Genomic DNA, 25,000 nt, shown 5'->3' on the forward strand with positions numbered 1-25,000 from the left:
TGTAATTCATTGCGGGGCCGCCAGAAATGTTTCTGCGGGCCGCCATTGGCCCCCCGGGCCGCACTTTGAGAACCAATGATTTAGAAGTACTAAAATGTTGGGAACATTTGCAATGAGACCCCAAAGAAAATCTCTCATGACCTACTTGTTGGTCGCTGAATCAGGCTTCGGGGATCACTGTTGTAGCTAACACTATAACCACGTTATCTGTGTGGGAGAAAACAGGCTAAAGGCTCAAGGTTCATTTTTTGTGCAAATGTTTTGTACACTGGAAAAAATGTCCTTGTTCGGACACACAAGTTGCACTAAACTAGGTCTTTCTTGACTGTGTGTGAAATAAGATATTAGCGTTTCAAGCTCCTGAATCCGACGTCATCTTTTCATTTTTCCGGGCAGCAAATCTGTTGTGAGGGGGGGAAACGCAGCGCTGATAATCCCTTGTTTTTTGCTTCAGTTCAGAAGTTTTTGGTTTGAGGAGGTACAACCGAGGAGAGGCGAGTAGGACCGAATAGTGCTAGAAGCAGAAAAAGTGTTTGAATCTCTTAGATTGTCTCAGATTTGTCTTTCTCGTGTCTTGTGTCTTCTCTACGGCGGCTGACGTTACACAAATCTATTCTGTCCAGCTCAACAATGGTTGAGGAAAAACAACTTTCTTTTTACTTAACTTAAATTGATTCCTTCTTCTTGTGTTTCCTCACAAAAACATGCAGATTCGGGGATGAGGTTCAATTGGATTGTGAGAGTGAACGGTTGTGTGTCTCTCTTTGTGTGTCTCTTTGTGTGTCTCTGGCGATCTGGACCTGACCCTCGTGTGGAGGATAAAGCGGTAGAAGATATACAGAGGATGATTACTCTCTTCTCAAACATGCTTTTTGCACCACAGCTGTGTTATTTTCAAAGCCATGACCATGTCATGTGAAATAAAAAAAAACAACACAGAACTGGAACTGGCGGATTGCAAAATGGCACCAAAGTGCTTTCAGCCCTGTGTTTTTCCAGCCCCGTGTCCCTCTGATAATCATAATTATGCGCCGCAGTCTGTCATGAGTCACAGACGACGGGGCTGTTATTTGCAGAGTCGACAGGTAGTCGAGAGTTCTCTGTTTTCTGTGTGTGTGTGTCTGTGTTTGGTTTTGTGCAGAAACGGCTTCAAACGGGCTGTAACCTTCACACGGCTTAGGTGTAACGACTGTGTCTTTGACATCGAAAGGGGGGAAAACAAAGAATTCAGTGTGCACGACCAGAACTTTAGCTGCCTGCAAACAAAAATGGCCTCCTTCTTCTTCTTCTTCTTCTATGTGTCGTGCACCTGTCAGCGCAGACACTAGAAAAAGACGTTTTAATTCAACCTCGGAGCGGCGTCGGCGCGAGCCTTCGTCAGCCGAGCGGATAAGGGCTCGCCTTTTGTGGCCTGTTGTGTAAACGACGTACGGCGACGGCGACCTTCAGCGTTTTCAAACCGTCACTGCAGTCCTTTGTCTCAACACTGTGCGGAAATACGGAAAAAAATAAATACAGCAGACATGGAGATCAGAGCTGAGCCTGTTGACAATGTGATCGTCTGAAGAGCGTTGGTTTGAAGGTGGCGATTCATTGTTTAGAAACTTGTGTGAGGGTGAGTTGGATAGAAGAAGAAGACCTGTGTGTGTGTGTGTGTTAATGTGGAGGATGAAAATCCATTGTAAATATCCTCTCAGATTTTCATGCGTCTATAATTTTTCTCCTCCTCAGGTTGAGACGTTTTTGAGAGAAGTAGTGAGGCTTTTTAGGCAATTTCTGAAGATGTTTTATGACGCGTTTTCGTTATCCAGTTCTAGCTAGTTTTTTTTGCAGTGATAGTACCTGGTACCTGGTAGCCGATACTAAAATGTGACGTCAACTGATTGGTCAGAGAGTGTCGTCCCCGGAAGAGTCACGAGCGCGAGGTCCGACCCAAGAATCAGAGCGAACAATGTCCAACTATAGATCGGTTAAAAAAGACTTAAAACATCCTGAAAACGTGCGTTTATTTAGCAACGTTTAGCAAAGGAAATGTCAAAGATGTCTGGGGAATTTAGCGACAGCGCTGGTGAAAGACGCCGATCGTGAGCCGAGTCACGACCACGTTCAGGAAGCACTGAACGATTCCGTGAACAAATCTTTTTAATTCTAACGATTCAGTTGCACAGAAAACAGCTGCTTTGCTCGTCGCTAGTTTGCGTCGTGTATATAAACAACGTCAAGGTAGTAGCTACGAACCCGAACTCTTGATGGATGATTCGGGGAAACCTCTGCTGCTTCTTCTTCTTCTTCTGCGTTTCTTTGTAAAAGAAAAAATCCAACTGAACTTCAGCGTTTAGCCGCTCCGTGTTGCCGTAATGTCACATGTCAATCTTAGCTGCCAACTGCCACCGCTGAGACTTCGCACGCCAAAAGGTCAGTTGCTCCCTCTGAATAGATTCATCGCCGTTTGTTTGCTTTATTAGTTGCTGCCCCAGCGCGTGTCTGTCAGTGAGCGTTGAGCCAGCAAACAAAGAGAAGAGAAGGCGGCTGAATATATTTGTGTCTAGGAAAACAAGGTGATGTCTGTTTCCTTCTGCTCCAGAGTCAAAGAGAAATGAAGATAGCGTCACCGTAGTATCGTCTTCCACACCCACGCGTTTGAGAGGTCAGAGGTCTTCGCGCAGCCTTCCCGACGCTGAGGAGCTGCTGCCATCTGCGCTGGCTCCTCGCTCGCGGGCAGAGCTGCAGAGTTGGTCGAAGCGAGCGCTCCTGTCTGAATCGTTGATCCCATGCAGGCGGGGGGGGGGGGGGCAAAAATGGCAGCCTTATTTACCTGCTATATTCCATCTCATTATTCCAAATGTGGACGCGTCTTCGCTTCCGTGATGCAACGAGCACACCAGGTTGCGGTGTCACATCTGTTTGTGTTTGGTTTCCTGCGACATGACAGGTGGAGGTGGAGGTGCACACACACACACACACACACACACACACAAGTCATGTGCTAAAGAAATATCCTGGTTTTTACACTTTCAGACGTCACGTCACTCATCTGTGTTGTGTGCATCCTTATGAGTGACCACCACCTTGAACTGGAACTATGAACTCACTTACTGTGTCCAGTTGATCCTCTTTTTTTTCAAGCTCAGACCATTTAGTCCAGCTCTCAAATATCAGTATAAAAGTGTGTTCACGCTGCTGCACTGATGTCTGTTTGGCTTCCTCCCCAAACATCTCTGACAGTTTCTCTCTCTCTCTGAACTCTGACTCTTTAAAGTCTTTGTGTGACAGGAAAATAGAGAGAGAGAGAGAGAGAGCGAGAGAGAGAGAGAGAGAGAGGGGTGAAAAACAACAGATGTCTTTCAAATAACCGTAGCATTTGTTTCCTCCGAGCGTTTGCCAGTTTAGGGACGAGCACAGGTGTCAGAGCTTTGTTACAGACTGAGCAACAGAAGCTGACGGAGTTCAAAAGAATGCACATGCGTATTTTTACATGACTGGATTTATTTTAATGACAAGATCTGCCATTTCTTTACATCCTCTGACGAGTAGAGCTGCTGCTGATACCAGTCAAAACATAAATACTGAAGAATAAGGGGATTCATCGTTATACAGCAGCATCTGTCTACCTACCTCCCTAATTGTCTACCTCCCTCACTCCTTACCTACCTCCAGACCTAGCTCACGGCCTACCTACCTATCTAATTGTGTACCTACCTACCTCCCTTGCTCCCTACCTGTTTTTCCTTACCTACCTACATCCCTCCTTACCTACCTAATTGCCTACCTACCTCCTTCCTTACCAACCTACAAACCTCCCTTCTTACCTACCTACCTTCCTACCTACCTACCTATCTAATTCCCTACGTACCTACCTACCTACCTACCTCCCTCCTTACCTACCTCCCTTCTTACCTACCTACCTACCTTCCTACCTACCTATCTAATTCCCTACGTACCTACCTACCTCTCTCCTTACCTACCTACCTCCCTCGTACCCTACCAACCTACCTCCCTTCTTACCTACCTACCTACCTACCTCCTTACCTACCTCCTTACCTATCTACCTATCTACCTCCCTCCTTACCTACCTACCTTTCTACCTCCCACCTTCCCTACCTACCTACCTACCTACCTATCTAATTGCATACCTACCTACATCCCTTCTTACCTACCTACCTACCTCCCTACTTACCTACCTAACTCCTTACCTACCTACCTCCTTACCTACTTACCTATCTATCTACCTACCTATCTAATTCCCTACGTACCTACCTACCTTTCTCCCTCCCACCCTCCCTCCCTACCTACCTACCTACCTACCTCTCTCCTTACCTACCTACCTCCCTCGCTCCCTACCTACTTACCTACCTACCTCCCTCCCTACCTATCTGTCCTGTCTTGGCTATTTTATGTTGCTGTTGCTATAACAACACTCTCTAAACGTGATTTATAAAATGGACAGAGGGAGGGAAAAAAAAGGAAAAGTTACTGGACCTCCTCGACATGGTGTTGTCATGGACACAGAAAACAGTCACAGTGCAGAGCAGGGTCTTATTAATTATATATATATATATATATTATACATATGCATCAAGAAGTCATTATTACAGTCAGGTCAGTATTTATCTGTCATTGTTGCTGCTGCTGCTGCTGCTGCTGCTGCTGCTGCTGCTGCTGCTGCTGCTGCTGCTGCTTCGTCTCCCACCACAGTTTTTTTTTACATCCTGCACCACAGGGTCAGATTTAAGACGGTAATCTGAAAATCTGCTCTTCCGCAGAGCAGTTTAAGTGCAAACAGAGCAGAAGCTTTACAGGTAGTTGTTAAAAGATGGCGGTGCTTTTATGCTCAGAAGCCGAAGAGAAAATCAATTTCAGAAATATAATATTTAATATTTGCCGGGGAAGTGAGAAAAGAAATTAGAATCTTAAAAGAAATTTATAAGCTCCGACTTAATGCTTTTTTTCCTCAAAAAATATGTGCGATCAATGCACGTATTGATGTGGTTTTATTTATTTATTTACCTGATGCTCTGTTCACTTTATACCTACACACCTATAGCACCAGAGCAGAGACACTACTGGATTTAATAAATAATACATACGTACAAAAATATTTATTGGTAAAGTTGTTAGAACAGGTATAGCAGAACTACTATTTATGTGAGATTTTGTACAGCTGCTAGTTGTTAGTTAGCAACAGATAACATTCCCATTTTGCTAATTGTGGTAATGTGCTAGCTGTCTTTAGCTCTTGAAGAAAACGGTTATGTATATTTCCCACGTTTGTTGCTACTATTTCTGTGAGATAAGTTGATTTAAACATTTAAATACGCCATTGAAGTACAACTGTAGCTAGTCGTTAGTTAGCAACAGATAACATTCCCTTTTGCTAATTAGCTTACCTAGCTAGCTGGGTCTAGCTTTTGGCAAAAAAAACAAGGTTTTCCTACTATTTCTGCGATAAGTTTTTTTTTAGTCACTAGTTAGCAGCAGATAACATTCCCATTTCACTAGTTATCGTAACATGCTAGCTGCGTGTTGTTCTCGAAGAAAACAATTAGATAGTTTTTCTACTATTTCTGTGAGATAAAACATGTAAACACGACACCATTGAAGTACATCTGTATAGCAGCTAGTCTTATTTGGCAGCTACTAACACTCCCATTTTGCTAGTTATCGTAACGTGCTAGCTAGTCCTTAGTTCATTCAACATTCCCTTTTGCTAATTAGCTTAACTAGCTTGCTGGCATTAGCTAGGTTTTCCTACTATTTCTGCGATAAGTTTATTTGAACATTATTTCTCCAACAGTAGAATTTTATGTTGTGTCAAATTCAAAATTCAACAAGGTTGAGTTTGGGATATCATTGTAATTTTTATCGTAATGTTTTTTTTTATGATATTCACTTTGCCTTTTATGTTCCCCACATTCTCCCAAAAAAAGTTAAAAAGCAAGTCATTAGAGCCACAATGTCTGTCTGAAAATGGAGCCATTTATGATCCAATTGTCCAGTCAATTAAGTCACATCACCTTGACAAGGCCGTGTCTGCAGCAGTTATATTTAAGCATCTCGCAAATTTGTCTTTGACTCCATTTTTGTCCAGTAAATGGACTCTCATTTGTCTCATCATAGGTAATTATTGTGTCAGCGAGTGCATGTGTGTGTGTGTGTGGACAGGCTCATTAGTAGCTATCTGACCATCAGCACAAGGTTATAATAGTTTTGGATTTTATTTAGTTTTGACTTTTTGTTTTTTAAAATGAGTTAGTTTGAACTCATTTTTTAGAGCGGGTCCTTAATTGGCGCCAGTTCACATTTCCTCGTTGTTCAGCTGTCCTCAAGAAAACCAGAAAACCTCTGTGGACAAACACGCGTGTCCTCCACTTTGCAGCCTCTTTAATTGAGGAGTTTCCGGGGGAGAAAACATTGGAAATGAGGCTCATTCATCATGACCTGAAGCCTTTGTCTGCCTGTGAAAGTCTGTGGAGAGATTCTAAATGATATTGTTAGTGCGATAATCTGCGCTCATTACTGCCGTTGTACGCGTCAGAATGGACCAACTCTGGCAGCGGGGGGACGTCTCACCATTAGCCTGGAAAACTGTACTAAAGTTGGACACCACAGGGTTTTTGTGGCTCCGTGCAGCACAAAAAGAGCTGACGGCTCTGATTAGCATTCAGTCTGCCCGGCTTTCAGCACCACGGACAGCTCCTTTATTTCGCTCTCGCTCGCTTTTTCTGCTCAGGCTCTCTTGATGTCTCTCGCCCCCCTTTCTCAATGCTGGGGTTCAAAACATGAAAGTTAGCCACAAAAAAGTATCCATAAAATTGGGCAGAAGGTCATTTCCTGTTTGTTCTCAACAAATTAAAACAAATTAGGGATTAAGACTCACTCCTACAAAATCAAACAAAAACTTGTCCCGCTGTTTTGAGGGGGAAAAAAAACCCCACACTTCCTACATCATAACGTGTGGTTTGATCGGGAATGGTGTGCTGTGACTTTTCTAAGCGTTTCGAGTAACCATGGCGACAAAAATCGCACAAAACTGCAAAGAATTTCCACATACACATGAATGGGAAACGGTTGAAAAAAACAACAACAATCCCAATCCAGCCAATTTTAGAGCCTCACTGTGTTGTCATACTTTAACGTAGAGACGTGGTTGAAACTTTAAACGGGTCACAAGACTTGAGACTCTATTCACTTAAATCAACGTTTTGATACATGTTACGGTTTTTATACAATCGCAGTTTAAGTTTTGTACGTTTTCAGATGGTATTCCACCAGAGTGCACACTCTAGCTGAGGTCCATGAAAATAATCACAAAAATCTCTAAACAAACTCTTCTCCTGCCCACAATTTCCAACCTACACAGACATTGTTTACATAAAAACGTTGCTATGGTTGTTGTCTAACCCTGTGTTCATTTTCAAATGACTTGTAGTATTTCTTAAAATCACCTAAAAGCACAAAGAATTCCGGTCAAACCTCCCATTGACTCCCATGTTAAAAATCAGCTTTCGAGTTAAAAATGGAGGCGAGGGTGATTTTCAAACTGTAATTTCTCAGTCAATTCATGACCGTTTTTGACTAATTTAAATGTGGGAGCTCCTGAAAGCCTCCTGACGCTCCCAAACCAAAAAAATTTAATCTGTAACAACAACCGTTGCTGAAATAGGACAACTTTAAAACATGTTGCTTTCTCTGTTTTCTGCCAGTTTTGGACAGTTTGAACACAGCAAAATATACAACTTTATACTAAAAATCTTGTAGTTCAAATGTCTTTAAAATCAGCCGTGTGTGATAAGTGTTACAAATGGGAGGCAAAAAACTATTTGCCGTCATTGATTTAGACGCAAAATAACCAAGTTTCATTCCAGCGACACAAACAAAGTAAGAGTCAAAAAATTGTCGATATAAACATGAAAAGTGGTCATTTTTCTGTCGCTGTTTCGCTGTGTCGTCAATTTTACCATCAAAACAAACAAGTTTCACACAGAAAAACTCAATTCCAACTTTAAATTCAGACAATAACTTTCTACTGTTTCCACTGCTGCTTTAATTTTACAGTATATTGATCTCTTTTTTTTAAAAACACACCATTTAAGTACAAAAAAAAGTGCTTTTTCTCTCAGGTTTTGTGTTAATAATCTCCATCTCTTCACTCACAATAACTTTCCACCCTCAGAATCAGATTCTTTATTTATTCATTTATTTATTTATTTACCATCCTCTTCTTGGTGCTTTTATCATGTCTTCCATTCACACCCTTTATTTATTTCCATTGTCCCTCGTTCTTTATCATCATTGTTTTTACCATGCATCGTTTTTTTACGCATATTTTTTGTTCTCTCATCATTGCAGGTCACTATTCCCCGTGGAAGAGCCCTAAACAGGTAACGAGCCTCAGCCTCTGGAAAAATCTGGATTTAATCACAATAATCTAGATTTTTAGCACATTTTAGCTCATTGGAATGACTCTTTCCTCTGTGTCTGTGTCCGTACTAACTCCACTAATGATTCACTCTGTTTCTGTGGCTTTAACAACATCCTCGCCTTCTTTATTGCTAAGAGGAGACATAAACGCTCGAGTCCAGTGCGCACGTAAACACCTAAACTAGTTTTTACAACTGGATTTTCAAAAAGTAAACGTAATATTGATCTACGACTCTGTAGCTGAATATTTATGAAGTTAAATTCAACAGTAATACTTGACATTGTGTTCTACTGAAGTAGATTTTAGCTCTTTAACGCCGAGCGTATTGCAGATGACGTTTGCGCTAGCGCACCTTGCGTTACCGTAATTTTACCGTACCGTTTTTTGGCCTGTTTTTGGACATTGAGACAGAATCTGGTGTTCGTGATTGTCGCTAAAACTTTTTGTTTTAAGTTGTTTATAAGTTTAAAAAATAAAACATTTTCTACTTTTGCAAACATTTTTAAATGTTCAACTTTTTGCGAAAAAATTTACATTTTACAACTTTTGCGAAAAATTGTAAATTTTACAACTTTTGCGAAAAATTGTAAATTTTACAACTTTTGCGAAAAATTTCAAATTTTACACCTTTTGCGAAAATTTTTAAATTTTACAACTTTTGCGAAACAATTAAATTTTTACAACTTTTGCAAAAAAAATGTAAATTTTACAACTTTTGTGAACATTTTGGAATTTTACAACTTTTCCAGACTTTCAACTTTTTTGAACTTTTGCAAAAAAAGAAATTTTTCAACATTTGCAAAAAACAATGAATTTTTTCAACTTGCAAACTTTTTTTTAACATTTTTCAACTTTTGCGAAAAATTTCTATTTCATGTTAACATGCAATAAATTGTAAATAACTGCCAGATTTTGAAAGTTATTCTGCGAAAATGGACAAAAATGGACACGCGCACACTGGTGAACAACTGCGACTTTTGTGTTACGTCCTGGGCTTCACTTTTCAGGAAAAAAAAGTCTACGTCCATTTTTATTTAGAGTCTGTGCTTTGAGTACGAGCAGGTGTTTTTATTCAGTTAAAAAAAAACATCCTTTTAAAGTCAACCCGAGGCCTGAGAGGCCAGATTAAGGACGGAGAATCAGAGGGAAAAAAGTCGTCTAATCCCGGCTCTGAACGGCCCGTGTCTCCACAGACACGATCGAACCATCAGAAGTGGCAGAGACGTTTGATTCCCAGCACAGACGACGCTTCCGCGGAGCTGATATTTATTCTGGGTGCGTCAGGAACCAGATGCCCTGTAATCCTTGGTGTTAGAGCGTTGCCATATGCTGCCGGTCTCTCTTTTCAAACGACGCCCCCGTGTCGGTTTCCCTCTGCGTCAGTCGCTCACAGCTCCCGAACGTGTTTGCCGTGTCACGTCCTATCGAGGCTGACACTCTTGACTGACTGACGCTGTCGCCTCAAAGAGGTTGACGGTTGACATTCTCGATGATGTGTTTGCCTTTTGTCGCTTCTCAACGAATCTGAAACTCCTCTTTAACATTCTTGTGTTTGTTTTCTGAGCTGAAGGCTTGTTCCTCTCCCTCTAATCCCACCAACTTCCCGTCTGTCCAGCTCCATTTTGACTGTTCACTAAACCCAATCGTGGACAGTGATTGTCCAGTCAGAGCCTAGCAACCGTAACTAGGCACGACAGCCTTGTCTTTGGCTTTTTCTTCAAATATTCATTCCATCGACCCATCTATGATTTATTTGGATACTAAAAACAGAAATATTTGTGTGTTTTTTAGTGGTAAATCAGCTCTAATTTCCTCGGTTAATGAGCATTTAAGCATGTGTGATGAAGAGACACAACGTCAGTGCTGTGTTTGCCACCTGTGCTCAAGACTTCAAGGTTTCAGCTCTCCCTGAAAACACAGCTGCTACAGGAGGAAAAAAAACACACTTTAACCACTTAATAAAAGGTTCTCATAATAACATCTACACCTGCCTAAGTCTATGATATCTAAAGAATCAATCTGCTCCTTAATCTTAAGTTAAAAAGCCTTTTTCTGACTTGCAAACTGAAATTTGTGAAGCACTCTGTCTCCTTCACCGAAGTCCATAGAGAAAATCAGCATTTTTAGCTCACGGCAACACAGGAGCTGCTGCTCGACTGCTGCCGTGTTTGGTGAGATTGTGTCATGTGAGTGAATCTGAATGAGGAATTTCAACAACGTAGTGACAAAAAAAAGCATATTTGAATTCACCGATTGAGGTAGTTGTGGTTTAACAACTTCTGTGTGTTATGGTCTAGAATCGTTGATTTTCTCTATGGGCTTTGGTGCAGGAGATGAAGCAGTTTTACAAAGCAACTGAACTTCATTCTCCAGTCAGAATGGAATGTGTAGAAGGTCTCAAAATTAAGGGGCCGTCCACATGAAAATTGAAATTTGTCATCTTTTGCTAAAATAAATTCAACTTTTTCAAAAAATTGAAAGTTTTCAACTTTTTTAAAAAATTGAAAGTTTTCAACTTTTTCAAAAAATTGAAAGTTTTCAACTTTTTCAAAAAATTGAAAGTTTTCAACTTTTTCAAAAAATTGAAAGTTTTCAACTTTTTCCAAAAATTAAATTTTTCAACTTTTTCAAAAAATTTAAAATGTACAACTTTTTCAAAAAATTGACATTTTTCAACTTTTTCAAAAAATTGACATTTTTCAACTTTTTCAAAAAATTGAAATGTTTCAACTTTTTCAAAAAATTGAAATTTTTCAACTTTTTCAAAAAATTGAAATTTTTCAACTTTTGCTAACAATTGAAATGTTTCAACTTTTTCAAAAAATTGAAATTTTTCAACTTTTTCAAAAAATTGAAATGTTTCAACTTTTTCAAAAAATTGAAATTTTTCAACTTTTTCAAAAAATTGAAATTTTTCAACTTTTTCAAAAAATTGAAATTTTTCAACTTTTGCTAACAATTGAAATTTTTCAACTTGTGCTAAAACTTGAAATTTTCAAATTTGAATTTTTTTCAACTTTTGCTAAATATCGAAACATTTAAACTTTAGCTTTTCAATTTTTGCGAAAAAATAAACTTCAACTTTAAAGGAAAATGTAAATTTTTCAGCTTTTGCAGACACAAATCTTCATAAGTGGCTCAAATATGTCTTTCTTGCGTCCTCGCTGGCAGCCATGTCCTCCAAAAGAGTCCTTGTCCTGAGTCCTTGTCTCAGGTTGGTTTTAGTGACTTTATCTGTTTAATATTGGTGTTTAGTGAACAGAAAACTGGACTAGGGGCTTAAGCGAACAGTCAAAACTCATTCACACTAACCCTAACGCTTCAGTTGTTGTGTCATGACGAGTGGCTGACACACACAGAGATACTGACTCGTCGTGTGCTTTACAGGTGCTGGAGCAGTGGGAGTTGCCTGCTCAGACCGGCCTGTCGGCCCCCATTGTCCCGCACAGCGCCCCCTTCACAACACACCATCTTCACAGGGCCTCGGTCGCAGACTCGGCCCCCGAGGCCTTGGCCCTGGCTAAAGCTGAGCCCTTTGACCTTTTCGAGAAGTCCAGGTGTATCTATGAGAGTAGGCGTAAGTACCAGAGGTAGAAAAACATAGCACTCGACGATAAAAGGCGGTGTTTACTCTTACATTTTCTCGAGAAAGACTTGAATCCTCTGTAGTTTCGTGTGTTCTTTTGAAGAGTAATATTAGCAGAAATGTGTTTAAAGGGTCAAGTCACGGAAGTGTTGCCACACGTTTTCTGTAAAGCAGCTCGCGGTGTATTCAGAGCAGCAAGTGACCTTGACCTTTGGTTTTTATAAGAATCAGAAAACGGCGTTCTCAGCACAAATAATTCACTTTAAAGTGTTTATTCTCACCTTTAATGGACCAGTGTTGGTGTTTATGTAAGGAGCCGCCGCGTATGTTCACCGTTTACTTCCTTTGATGCGCTCACGGTGGATTCAGAACGTGACCTTGATGGAAACAAAAAGGATGTTTTCTGTCGTGTCACTCGTGGATGTTGTTGTGTGTGTGTGTGTGTGTGTAAAAATCCTTTGATTATCACCGTGTGTGTTCACAGACAGCTCACTCTCTCTTCTCAGAAGCGCTCGCTGTGTGTGTGTGTGTATATACGCGTCGTGTGTGTGTGTGTGGTTTCCACGGTAACGTCTGCAGTCATGACGATCCATTCTCCCATCACTCCGGCGCGCAGAGTCCCAGCGGAGCGGCGGCGCTCGCTGTGATTAAAACACTTTACAACTGGAATCTATTTTTACGTTTTTTTTTTTTTGGTGTTGTTGTTGCCTCGTCGCTGATCACGTTGTTGTCGTCTGCGTCATCGTCGTCGTCGTTGTTGTGTGAAGGCTCTGATTGCAGATTCGCGCTCACCGTCCCATCTCATGCAGTAAATAAGGAACTGGTGTATTACACGCTGTAAGCACTTCCTGACTTTTATGGATGGCGCTGAAATTCCGCCCCGCGGCATTAATGCTGAGACGCAGCAATTCTGCACTTGTTCCACACTTTGTGTATTATCTGTTACAGTCTCTGAATCTGTGTGTGTGTGTGTGTGTGTGTGTGGAAGAATTATATTTGTGCATGAGTTATTATTTATGGCTGCCTTTAGTGTTTACATGCCTCTGCACCTGGTGGTATTGGGGTTTTTGGGTTGTTGTTGTTTTTTTCTGTGGTGGAATAATAGTGAGGTACAAGTCAGCAGCAAATGCCGTGACGGTAGTTTTAAACCAACATCAGTCATGATGCACCTTCATTTTATGGTAAAAAAAAAAACACTAATTATTTATTTTCAATATTCTTCAAGCAAACGGGATTATTTTTGTTATTGTTGGTTTATTGCAGCCTGGCAAATGTGAAAGATTAGAATTTTTTTTGCAATGTCCTATTTCATGAAAAACTCACCTTTTTACACCTAGAGCACCAAAATGTGCTCATAAAAATATATAAAAAATTTATGAATTGTTTATTTATTTAAATTTTGAATACATTTATTAAGTTTTTCACCCTTAAATTTTCACGTTTTTGTCGTGACGCGTCAAAAACAGTGATTTGAACGGGTTCCAATGAGGACATTTTTGTGCGTACGGTGTGTTAATGTGACTATATAGATAATAGACTATAATAAATAAAGAAAATTGAGAACACTCAAAAATGCACAACCTGGCATACTTTTTACAATATTCATGGAAGAAAGGATAAAATATTTACTTTTTGAGTACTTTTAGTGATTGAACTTTAGGAGAATACTTTAAAAGCTCATACTCACAATGTTTTTTGGTGACATTGAACATTAAAACACATGTTTTTATAAACACCAGTCACTGCGTTGGTCGACAGAAACAAACAACTAATAAATAGGGTAATAAACTCTATTTTTTTTTTTTCTTACGCAGAACCTGGACAACCGAGGACTGTTTTCCCTGCCGACTCAACAGGTAAAGAAAGAACTGATATGTAAAGGTCCTGCTATACTTCCGCGCAAAGCGCAATGTGTATTGCGTAGGCTGCGCATGCAGTTCCAAACACCTGGGTTGCACGCGCAGCCTACGCAAATCAAGAAGTAGTCGCTAAGGATAGTCATCCGAACCTCGACCTGGCAACCCTCGAACCGGTTGACACTCGACTCCCATGCCTGTCAGAGGGATCGTTCTCTTCTTCTTTGGTAGGAATGCGTCCTATTCCCTGCGTACAGACTTGTATCACCATCCGGTGCTGAAGTGGGATACTACAGGACTCTGACGCGCGAGTATACAAGAGTCCGCACTAAGCGACGCGGCATTTGTGCAGACGTATACCAGGGCCTTTGTACGTGAAATTGTACGTGAGCGCTCATCATCGTTCGTGAACCAAGATTCTCACACTCTGGTCTCACCGTCCTCAGGAGCCGAGTTCCAGGACATCGAGGTCCACCTGCGAAGACAGAAGTCCGGGTTCGGTTTCCGCGTGCTCGGCGGAGACGAGGCCGGGCAGCCTGTGAGTCCGGAGGCGCGTGAGAAGGCTCGTATGGCGATGGGCGTGGAACCCTGTCATTTTCTCCTCTCTAACACTACACACACACACACACACAAACACACACACTGTGTACACCTAACCCTTAACCTTTGACCCCTGAGAGAGTGATGGCTCTGCTTGCTTTTCTGTAAAAGTAGCGATCATAATAACAATCAGTCTAACACACGCACTTCATTTGACTGTTAAAACGCACCCCTTTGCCGCCGTGGCACCACTTCCTGTTTGTAACTCTCCCCAACGTCTCACGACAACAGATCTTGATCGGGGCGATCATCGAGAAGAGTCCGGCGGACCTCGACGGCCGATTGCGACCCGGCGACGAGCTGCTGTTCGTGGACGGAATCCCGGTGATGGGGAAGCCGCACAGATACGTCATCGACCTGATGCACGGGGCGGCTCGCAACGGTCAGGTCAACCTGGTCATCAGGCGGAGGACGCCGGCGGCAGGTGAGTGGGCGGGGGGTGGGGGGCGGAGTTTGACATCAAAATGTCTATTTTAGACATCTTTCGCCTAGGTTTGAGGGACAGTTTGCAGTCCAGTTAACTGGACACTCTAAAGTGTCCATAGAACTAGTGCTGGCAAGCTAACGGCGTTAGCATGACCAGTTTCCATGACAATTGAGCGGAAAAAGACGTGTTTTACGTCATGTTTGCGTGCCGCGGCACCGGACTCCAGGCACCGTTTACCAGTTAGCTCCGTTAGCCGCGTTAGCTCCTTTAGCACCGTTAGCGTAAAGAGCAGCGCTACAAGTAACCTGCGTACCTGTGTACTGCGTATATGTGTGCCTCTCTTTTCAAAGTTTAGCGTTATTTAGAGACTCATTTTAACAATCGAGAGTCACGTAAACATGACGTCACGTGCGTCCTTTTCCGCTCAGTCGTCATGGAAACCTGTCATGCATTAATGTGCGTTAACGTTAACGCATGGCGCGTTTCCATGACGACTGAGTGGAAAAAGACACGCGTGACGTCATTGTTTACGTGTCGCGGCACCGGACTCCTGGCACCGTTTACCAGTTAGCTCCATTAGCTCTGTTAGCTCTGTTAGCTCTGTTCGCTCTGTTAGCTCTGTTAGCTGCGTTAGCTCCTTTAGCGCCGTTAGCCTACAGTCCAACTGGAGCGGTCTGTTTATTAATAGAAAAGAGCAGCGCTACAAATAACCAGCGTACCTGTGTACTGCGTATGTGTGCCTCTTTTTTTTTTTAAAGTTTAGCGTTATTTTAACAATCCGGAGTCACGTAAACATGACGTTACGCGCGTATCAACGCTAATCGTGACACAAAACCTCACCGCAACTTTGTCTCTGTATAAGCGAAGTTTACGCCACGCTAATGTACGGAAAAATCGCGACGCCGCACGACTTCAAAAGAGCGAACATGAGGTTTTTTGACGATGCAGGGTGACGGGATGTTTACAGACGGTAAGTAACGAAGGTACAGGAGCTGCGAGCTGTTTTCACCCCGGATTGACGCGACGCTGCCGCCGCTGCATCTTAACGATGTGTTTTTGTACCAAGTCACCTTTGATTGTGCTGCTGTTTCTTTCTTTGCTGCCGGGGGAGAAGAAACTGTGGGAATTAATTGCTTCTGCACGTTTTAAATTAGATTTGGAGAAAGAGGTTAAAGAGGTTGGAGATGTGCGGAACACGGGTAAACAACAGAGTGCGTTTAATTTGACGGATGTAGTTAAGATTATACTTTACTCGTCTTTTACTGCACTTTACTTTATTATCTCTCTCTTTTTTTTACTCTCCTTTGAGCTTTTATAATCTGTGTTGCTGTCTCGAACCAGGACTCAATGGGACACTTCCTGGCAAAATAAAGGCAAAATAAATCAATAAAAACACTCATAGTTTATTCTTAATTCTAGGTAAATCTGGAAATACATGCAGTGGATCAATGATCAGTGAAATTATCTTAAAATAATATCCCAATAACACTGTGACATCTGACAATATTTCACAGAATTTCAAAATAAAAGTCTTTGTCTTGATATGTATTTGTATTTATGATGGGAAAATGAATATTCCCATAAAAAAAACACACAGGAATAACTCCATTTAAGTTGATATTATGTGGCGGGGTCAAATGAAAACCATCGGAGGGTCACATGTGGGCCGCGGGCCACGAGTTTGGCACCTCTGTTTTAAAGGATAGAAAGGAAACCCTCATTTTTTCTCCCTCAGGCGACTCCTGTCCGGAGAACGGCCGCAGCCCAGGCTCCGTCTCCACGCAGCACAGCTCGCCGCGCAGCGACTTCACCTACGGCAACGGCAACAGCACCGGCGCCACGCAGCAGCAGCAGCAGCCGGCGGCGCCGCCGCTGCCGCCCCTCAACACCGCCTCGTCCTCCTCGGACGGGACGTCGACCTCCAACGCTCAACCCAGCGACGTCGTCATCAACCGGAAGGAGAGCGAAGGCTTCGGTTTCGTCATCATCAGCTCGCTCAACCGGCCCGAGGCGGCCGCCGCTAACAGTGAGTCCACTGGTTCACCTTGATCGTAAGGCCCTGGTCTACTGTCACGCCAGGGCCCTGTAGTGTCCCACTTCACCATCGGGTGGCGGCACAAGTCTGGACCAAAAGTAGTGCGAACTTTGGGGACGAGTGAGTTAATATATATCGAGTCAGGTGTTATCATAAGCTGGATTTTTACTCATTAAATCACCGTAATCTATGATTACGCCAGAGCCAGATTTAACCAGATTAGCTGTTACGATAACGAAAAATAACTCTAAATTTTCGCTTTAGAGAGCAGAGCACTGATGTGCTGTTTCAAATGTCTGTTACAAAGATGTCTGTAACGGCTGCTGCTGCTGCTGCTCTGCCTCTGTATACACACAAACTCCGCGCTCAGTCAGGTCTGATAGTTTTGCTCGACAACACAGAGCCTGTTTGCAGGTCATTGTTTCAGAGGCAGAATCATTCGTCTTGGGCCAAGATTCGTGAAATTCGGTGCAACTTAATCTCGGCTTGGCTCCATCCACGTTTCGCCTTAGGGGGGCGCTATAGAGCCCTGGTGCAAGGCACGGGTCCGGGGCACTATGAAAATATCGGATTTTTGCCCCACCTGACCTCAATTTAAAAAAAAAAAAGTTTTTTACCCTGTTAACCTGCTCAAAAATGAGCGCAAAAACACAGAATAATAATAATAATCTGAAGGATTATATTTTTTTTAGTGTGTTGTGTCATAAAATGGCCGATGAGTTGATGCGAGTCGTCCGTCTTCATGCAGATAGAGTGGAGATGAGTGCGAATATAAGAAAAGGCCACGGCTCATTAAAAGAAAAAGAGTGAAGCACCTCTGGTTTTTGTACCTCGTCAGTCTCACACACACACACACACACACACACACATCTGTGCGATGCTGCTACGAGCGTGAGCGCATCGCCCACACACACACACACACACACACACAGACACACACCACACGGATGTCTTACATAAGCCTGGGGTGAACCACAAAATGAGAGACACTCAGTCAGTCAGAGAGTGAGAGCTGCACGAGAACACACAGGCGTAATCCTACAATCTGCTGCTGCTGTTCGGAGTGTGTTGCTTTGCGTTGTGTTGTGTTGTGTTCCTCACCGTCGTGTGGTTCCTCCCCTCCCCCCGACAGCCGTGCCGCACAAGATCGGCCGCATCATCGAGGGCAGCCCGGCCGACCGCTGCGCCAAGCTGAAGGTGGGCGACAGGATCCTGGCGGTGAACAGTCAGTCCATCGTCAACATGCCGCACGCCGACATCGTCAAGCTGATCAAGGACGCCGGCCTCAGCGTGACCCTGAGGATCATCCCGCAGGAAGGTGAGACACGTGGGACACACGGTCAGAACTTTGTTTCTGGTAAGTTAGTTAGTGGCGATAGCCTCGAAATAGCCTCAAAACTGGATCTGGATCCTGCAACCTGCAAGATGAGGATACAGAGAGAGAGAGAGATGGGAAAGGAAGGAAAGACAGATTATGTCCTTTGCAGTGGTCTGAAATGGCTGAGTTTAATTTTAACTTTAACATTTTTAGGCTGAGAGAACGTTCTCTCTAGGTTCCCAGAATGTTCCTCTAATGTTACTTTTCTAGAACCTTCATACAAATTTTAGAGAACGTTCTCTAAAGGTTCCCAGGACGTCCCCAGGACGTTTTCTACAGCCTTCATACAACCTTTAGAGAACTTTCTCTAAAGGTTCCCAGATTGTTCCCCTAACGTTACTATTCTACAACCTTCATACAACCCTGAGAGAACTTTCTCTCAAGGTTCCCAGAATGTTCCTTTAACGTTACTTTTCTACAACCTTCATACAACCCTTAGAGAACGTTCTCTTAAGGTTCCCAGAATGTTCTTTTAACGTTACTTTTCTACAACCTTCCCAGAATGTTCCTCTAATGTCACTCTTCTAGAACCTTCATACGACCTTTAGAGGACGTTCTCTAAAGGTTCCGAGAACATTCTCAGAAGGCTACATTGTCACAGCGTTTAGAGAAGGTTCTCGTAAGGTTCCCAGAACATTACTTTTCTACAACCTTCATACAACCTTTAGAAAGTCATTTTGAAGTTGAAATCTGTGAATGTCTTTCTGACTACCCTAACCCCAACCCTAACCCTAACCCCTCCACACTGTTTATCGTTTTCCTTCCTTGATTTCCAGAGATCAGTAACCCTCCGTCAGCCCCCAGCTCAGAGAAGCAGAGCCCCATGGCGCAGCAGCACAGTCCCAAGACGCAGCCCAACGTCGCCGCCACCGCGGCGTCGCAGCCCAACACGGCGGCGGCGGCATCGACGACGACAACCGCGGAGCCGAACTCGTGCGTCGGTCAACCCAACCCCGTTCCCCAACAGAGTCCTGCGACCCAGCTGCCCGCCCCCCCGCCGCCTCAAACCTACACCCACGAGAGCAGGTGAGACACAGAGCTCTCTTCAAAAAGTGACGTATGATACAAATAACTTTATTGACACAGAATCGTCCTGTAGCTACAGGTCAGAGGTGAAGGCGAGGCAAGACGTGAAGCCAGACATCCGACAGCCGCCGTTCACAGATTACCGACAGCCGCCGGTGGATTACCGTCACCCGCCTGTGGCCGACTACAGGCAGCCGCCGACGCTGGACTACAGACACCCGCCGCTGCTCGACTACAGACCGATCACCGCCGACGCCAGGCAGTTCACCATCCCCGAGTACAGGATGCCTCCAGTTCAAGTAAGACAGGTTTTTTAACGTCTTTAAGCTCGTTGTTTTGGTTCAGTTGATTTTAGAATTTCCACAAACTAGAGAAAACACGTATTTTTACATCTGAAGCGAGTTCTTATGCAAACATTAATATTGAACTTTCCCGCAGCTATTTTTAATAATAAATCCACAGCTTCCTCCTAATTAACTTTATATTAAGTTGGTTTGTTTGTTTGTGTTATCGCTCTAATTTGATTAAATCACCGCATTCTGTCATTTATGTTTAATTTATCTTTTCCTTTTTAAATCTGGGATGGAAACAAAAATGAGATGCGTTAAATTTCTCTTTAACACTGAGAACACATGCATTTTTTTCCATTACTATATTAAAACGTATACACAGAAACTATAAGAATGTACAATATAGAGTGTTTTATGTCCTTTTCTTCAGGGAATCTGACGGAACCTGAGCTAAAAAAGTACTCAAAATGTTTAAAATCGGGATTAAATTTGTGAAATTTGGAAATTCGTCACAGTTCAAAGTTCACTTCTCTTGTTTTTAATGATCAAAAACCAACGAAAAACGCTCCATTGTTGTGACTTCTGCACAATTCTTGCTGGTTTATATCACGATTAAAAACGCGATATAAAGTGAATCATAAAACCCGCATTTTTCCTTTCACCCCAACCTGTCTAGGCACATGGCCGCACATGGTTTGACTCAGAGAGTTTTTCCCAGTCTGTCTTTATTCTCATAATATTACAACGTCGTTTTCAAAGATTACGACTTTGTTTTCAAATATTACGACTTTATTCTCGAAGATTACGACTTTATTCTCGAAGATTACGACTTTATTCTCGAAGATTACGACTTTATTCTCAAAGATTACGACTTTATTCTCGAAGATTACGACTTTATTCTCGAAGATTACGACTTTATTTTCAAAGATTACGACTTTATTCTCAAAGATTCAGTCTGTCTTTATTCTCATAATATTACGACTTTATTCTCAAAGATTACGACTTTATTCTCATAATATTATGACTTTATCCTCAAAGATTACGACTTTATTCTCAAAGATTACGACTTTATTCTCACAATATTACGACTTTATTCTCAAAGATTACGACTTTATTCTCAAAGATTACGACTTTATTCTCAAAGATTATGACTTTATTCTCAAAGATTACGACTTTATTCTCAAAGATTACGACTTTATTCTCACAATATTACGACTTTACCTTTTTACGTTGGGTGTCTGTGCTCTGGATGATGTGGACTCTCATCACGTCCGATCCCCGTTTGTCCGTCTCAGCTCACGCAGGACTTCGACTTCTTCACCGTGGAGCTGGAGAAAAGTGTGAAGGGCTTCGGTTTCAGCATCCGCGGAGGACGGGAGTACAAGATGGACCTGTTTGTCCTGAGGCTGGCGGAGGACGGACCGGCCATTCGCAACGGGAGGATGAGGGTGAGTTCGCGATTCTCTTTATTTCTCGGATTACGCGGCACACGATTGGTATCTGCCGAGAAAAAACAACCCAGAGCTGTTTTTTTGTTTGTCTTATTCTCCTCGCAGACGTTCCTGAAATTCATTTTCTCACAAATCATATTCAGAAACAAAATGACGGACTGAAATTGCAGAAAACACTGTTGCTTTATGTCTCGTCTGTCGAGAGAATTCAGACGATGATCGTGTTAATTTTTGCGAAAACCCTTCCAGAAACTCCTCGTGTGAATCTTATTCATTAGCTCCTTTGATTCTTTGCGTAAAATCACAAACTCACAGCTTTTCCCTCTCTTTGCTCCTGACTTCCACCATCGACAGCCTCGCTCTGCATCACCTTATCTGTAATGAACCCGTGCGAGAGATTATGTGCGTGAAATGGCCTCGAGGGAGATATTACGTCTCCGCCTGAGCGTCGTCGTCCAGGTCTCGTGAGCAGCAGCTGCAGAAGAGGAAGAGGAAGAGGAAGAGGAAGAGGAGGGAAATCCTGCCTCAGCTGCCATGTTGTCTCAGGAGCAGTGAAGGAAATCAAAAATCTATATCGACTGATTTGAAAGATTACAATTGTGCTCTTAAGTCCCAGCTCCAACTGTGGAGCACAGACCAAGTACCACAGAGAACCTTATCTTTTGGTTGTGGGAACGTTCCCTGAAGGTTCCCACCCTAGATTCTCCTGTGGTTGATATGGAGCATTTTCCTAATGTTCCCCTAACAATTGGTTTTGGTTGCACACTTTGTCCCAGAACGCTACAACCTTCATGCAACTCTTAAAGAATATTCTCTGAAGGTTCCCTGAATGTTCCTCTAACATTACTTTGTCACAACCTTCAGACACCCCATAGAGAACGTTCAATAAAGGTTCCCAGAATGTTCCTGGAACGTTCCTTTTCTACAACCCTCATACAGCCCTTAGAGAGCGTTCTCTGAAGGTTCCTAGGACGTTCACAGAACTTTACTTTTGTACAACCTTCACACAGCCCTGAGTAAATGTTCTGTAAAGGTTCCCAGAATGTTCCTCTAATGTTACTTTTCTACAACCTTCATGCAACTCTTAAAGAACGTTCTCTGAAGCTTCCCAGAACGTTCCTCTAACATTACTTTGTCACAACCTTCAGACACCCCATAGAGAACGTTCAATAAAGGTTCCCAGAATGTTCCTGGAACGTTCTTTTTCTACAACCCTCACACAGCCCTTAGAGTGCGTTCTCTGAAGGTTCCTAGGACGTTCACAGAACTTTACTTTTCTACAACCTTCATACAACTCTTAAAGAATATTCTCTGAAGGTTCCCAGAACGTTACTTTTCTACAACCTTCATACTACCCTGAGAGAACGTTCTCTGAAAGTTCCCAGAACGTTCCTCTAACATTACTTTGTCACAACCTTCATACACCCCAAAGAGAACGTTCAATAAAGGTTCCCAGAATGTTCCTGGAACGTTACTTTTGTACAACTTTCATACAGCCTTTAGAGAACGTTCTCTGAAGGTTCCCAGAAGTTCCTCTAACATTACTTTGTCACAACCGTCATACAACCCAGAGAAAAGTGACTTTCTAAAGCGTTCACCTTGGATCCGAGCGCTGCTTTGACACGTAATAAGAAAAGAGACCAAAGCTGAGTTGAGCTGTGACTCACTGCAGTCGCTCTGACATTTACAGGACAAACCAAAATCCTTCAGAAAAATAAAATCTATTCCACAAAACAACCAGAGGCTCGAGGAGCAGATTCACTGGAGAAAATCAATTCTGTGATTAGTTCCTGCACATAATCGTCAAGCAGCACATGAAATAAGATTCAAACGGGCTTTTATGTCACATAAATTAAATCAATAAAACTGCAGCCCTTAGTGTTCCAGATATAACTCTCAGTCACAGATTATGACGGTGGATTAGGGCCAATCTGAAGAATTTCTTCTTTTTTTAATCTTTTAGAATAAAGTCGTAATATTATGACGATAAAGTCGTAATTTACGAGAATAAAGTAGTTACATGAGAATTAAGTCGTAATATTATGAGAATAAAGTTGTGATCTTTGAGAATAAAATCGTAATATGAGAATTAAGTCGTAAAATAATGAGAATAAAGTCGCAATCTATCAAGAATAAAGTCGTAATGTTATGAGAATATTAATACATTAGATAATGATAAAAAAAATAATCTCATAACGGCAAATAAATAATAACTTATTTTATATCATTAATTTAATTAATTAGGACTTAATACGTCTCTCAGCGGCGCCCCCTGGCATAAATCCCTCTAAATGACAGAAGTTAATCTCAAGTGAGCTAATGAATTATAGATCCACGCTGATCTTTATAAATCACCGTGGTCCGTGATAATAGAAGCGCGTTCATTTTTCCATTTGTTTTGTGCGACGCTCATTTTAAAAACCTGCTCCGTCTGTAATTGACTCGCTCGCAGTTTCAAACAAACACCTCGGTTCATTTTAGCTCGTCGCTCTCTGTTGCCCTCGTGTCCTTCAGCGACACACACACACACACACACACACACACACACACACACACACACACACACACACACACACACACACGCACACACGCACACACACATTTTTTTTTTTAATTTGGCGTCTCTGTCGTTCATTCTTGTCATTTCACACCTGGCAACCCGTTCGTTCGTCACAAACAGAATTTAAAGAGCCAGTGTAATGTTTTTCATGTGACTTTTATTCACTTTCGCCAGTTTATGTGACTTAAATGCCATTCAGCGCCTCACCACTAGATGCCACTAAAACGCACTCAAAATGAACTCCCGTTTAATGTATGTATCTTATAAATATTGCAGCATAATCTTTTCTCTTTCATCGTAATCTTTGAGAATAAAGACGTAATATTTGAGAGTAAAGTCGGAATATTATGAAAATAAAGTTGTAATTATTTTTGAGAATAAAGTTTTAATCTTTGAAAATAAAGTTGTAATATTATGAGAAAAGAGTCGTAATATGAGAATAAAGTCGTAATCTTTGAGAATAAAGTTGTAATATTATGAGAATAAAGTCGTAATCTTTGAGAATAAAGTCGTAATCTTTGAGAATAAAGTCGTAATATGAGAATAAAGTCGTAATCTTTCAGAATAAAGTCGTAATATTATGAGAATAGAGTCGTAATATGAGAATAAAGTCGTAATATGAGAATAAAGTCGTAATCTTTGAGAATAAAGTCGTAATCTTTGAGAATAAAGTCGTAATATGAGAATAAAGTCGTAATCTTTGAGAATAAAGTCGTAATATTATGAGAATAGAGTCGTAATATGAGAATAAAGTCGTAATCTTTGAGAATAAAGTCGTAATATGAGAATAATGTCGTAATCTTTGAGAATAAAGTTTTAATCTTTGAGAATAAAGTCGTAATCTTTGAGAATAAAGTCGTAATCTTTGAGAATTAAGTAGTAATACTACGAGAATAAAGTTATAATCTTTGAGAATGAAGTTGTAATCTTTCGGGAACAAAGTCATTCACACCAAAAGAAAAACATCTTCTTTCAGTATCTAATCCAGTTAATCTATCGTATCTGTCCCCTGCGTCGTAGAATCGTTTGAATCCTCCTGACGTTTCCTGTTCTCTCTCTCTCTCTCTGTTTCTCTCTCTCTCTCTATTTCTCTCTCTCTCTCTCTCTCGTCTTCTCTCCTCCAGGTCGGCGATCAGATTATCGAGATTAACGGCGAGAGCACACGGGACATGACTCACTCCAGGGCCATCGAGCTGATCAAGTCTGGAGGCCGACGTGTGCGTCTCCTCCTGAAGAGAGGTACGGGGCAGGTCCCAGAGTACGGTAAGTAACGCAGCCTTTGTCTCCGCCGCCTTAAAAACAACAAGCAGAATCATTTCTTACCTCATTTTTAACTCTTTAACTGTCTTTAAGTGTCTTTTCCTGGATT

The 25,000-nt window shown here is 41.9% G+C and overlaps 1 protein-coding gene across 1 annotated transcript in view; it reads left to right on the top strand.

Moving 5' to 3' along the window:
* magi2a (membrane associated guanylate kinase, WW and PDZ domain containing 2a) overlaps positions 1-25,000 on the top strand; it is a gene marked incomplete at its 5' end in the record, with an annotated part of 224,561 nt that overhangs the window by 193,106 nt on the left and 6,455 nt on the right. The window contains 12 exons of the mRNA XM_083906759.1: positions 2,585-2,731; positions 8,350-8,381; positions 11,810-11,999; positions 13,823-13,864; positions 14,311-14,426; positions 14,696-14,888; positions 16,627-16,917; positions 18,059-18,244; positions 19,081-19,330; positions 19,404-19,629; positions 20,916-21,068; positions 24,756-24,894. Coding sequence (XP_083762885.1) covers positions 2,585-2,731; positions 8,350-8,381; positions 11,810-11,999; positions 13,823-13,864; positions 14,311-14,426; positions 14,696-14,888; positions 16,627-16,917; positions 18,059-18,244; positions 19,081-19,330; positions 19,404-19,629; positions 20,916-21,068; positions 24,756-24,894 — 1,965 coding nt within the window. The remainder of the gene's footprint in view (positions 1-2,584; positions 2,732-8,349; positions 8,382-11,809; positions 12,000-13,822; positions 13,865-14,310; positions 14,427-14,695; positions 14,889-16,626; positions 16,918-18,058; positions 18,245-19,080; positions 19,331-19,403; positions 19,630-20,915; positions 21,069-24,755; positions 24,895-25,000) is intronic.

The sequence above is a fragment of the Microchirus variegatus genome (assembly GCF_963457635.1).
Source record: "Microchirus variegatus genome assembly, chromosome: 20".
Lineage (NCBI taxonomy): Eukaryota > Metazoa > Chordata > Actinopteri > Pleuronectiformes > Soleidae > Microchirus > Microchirus variegatus.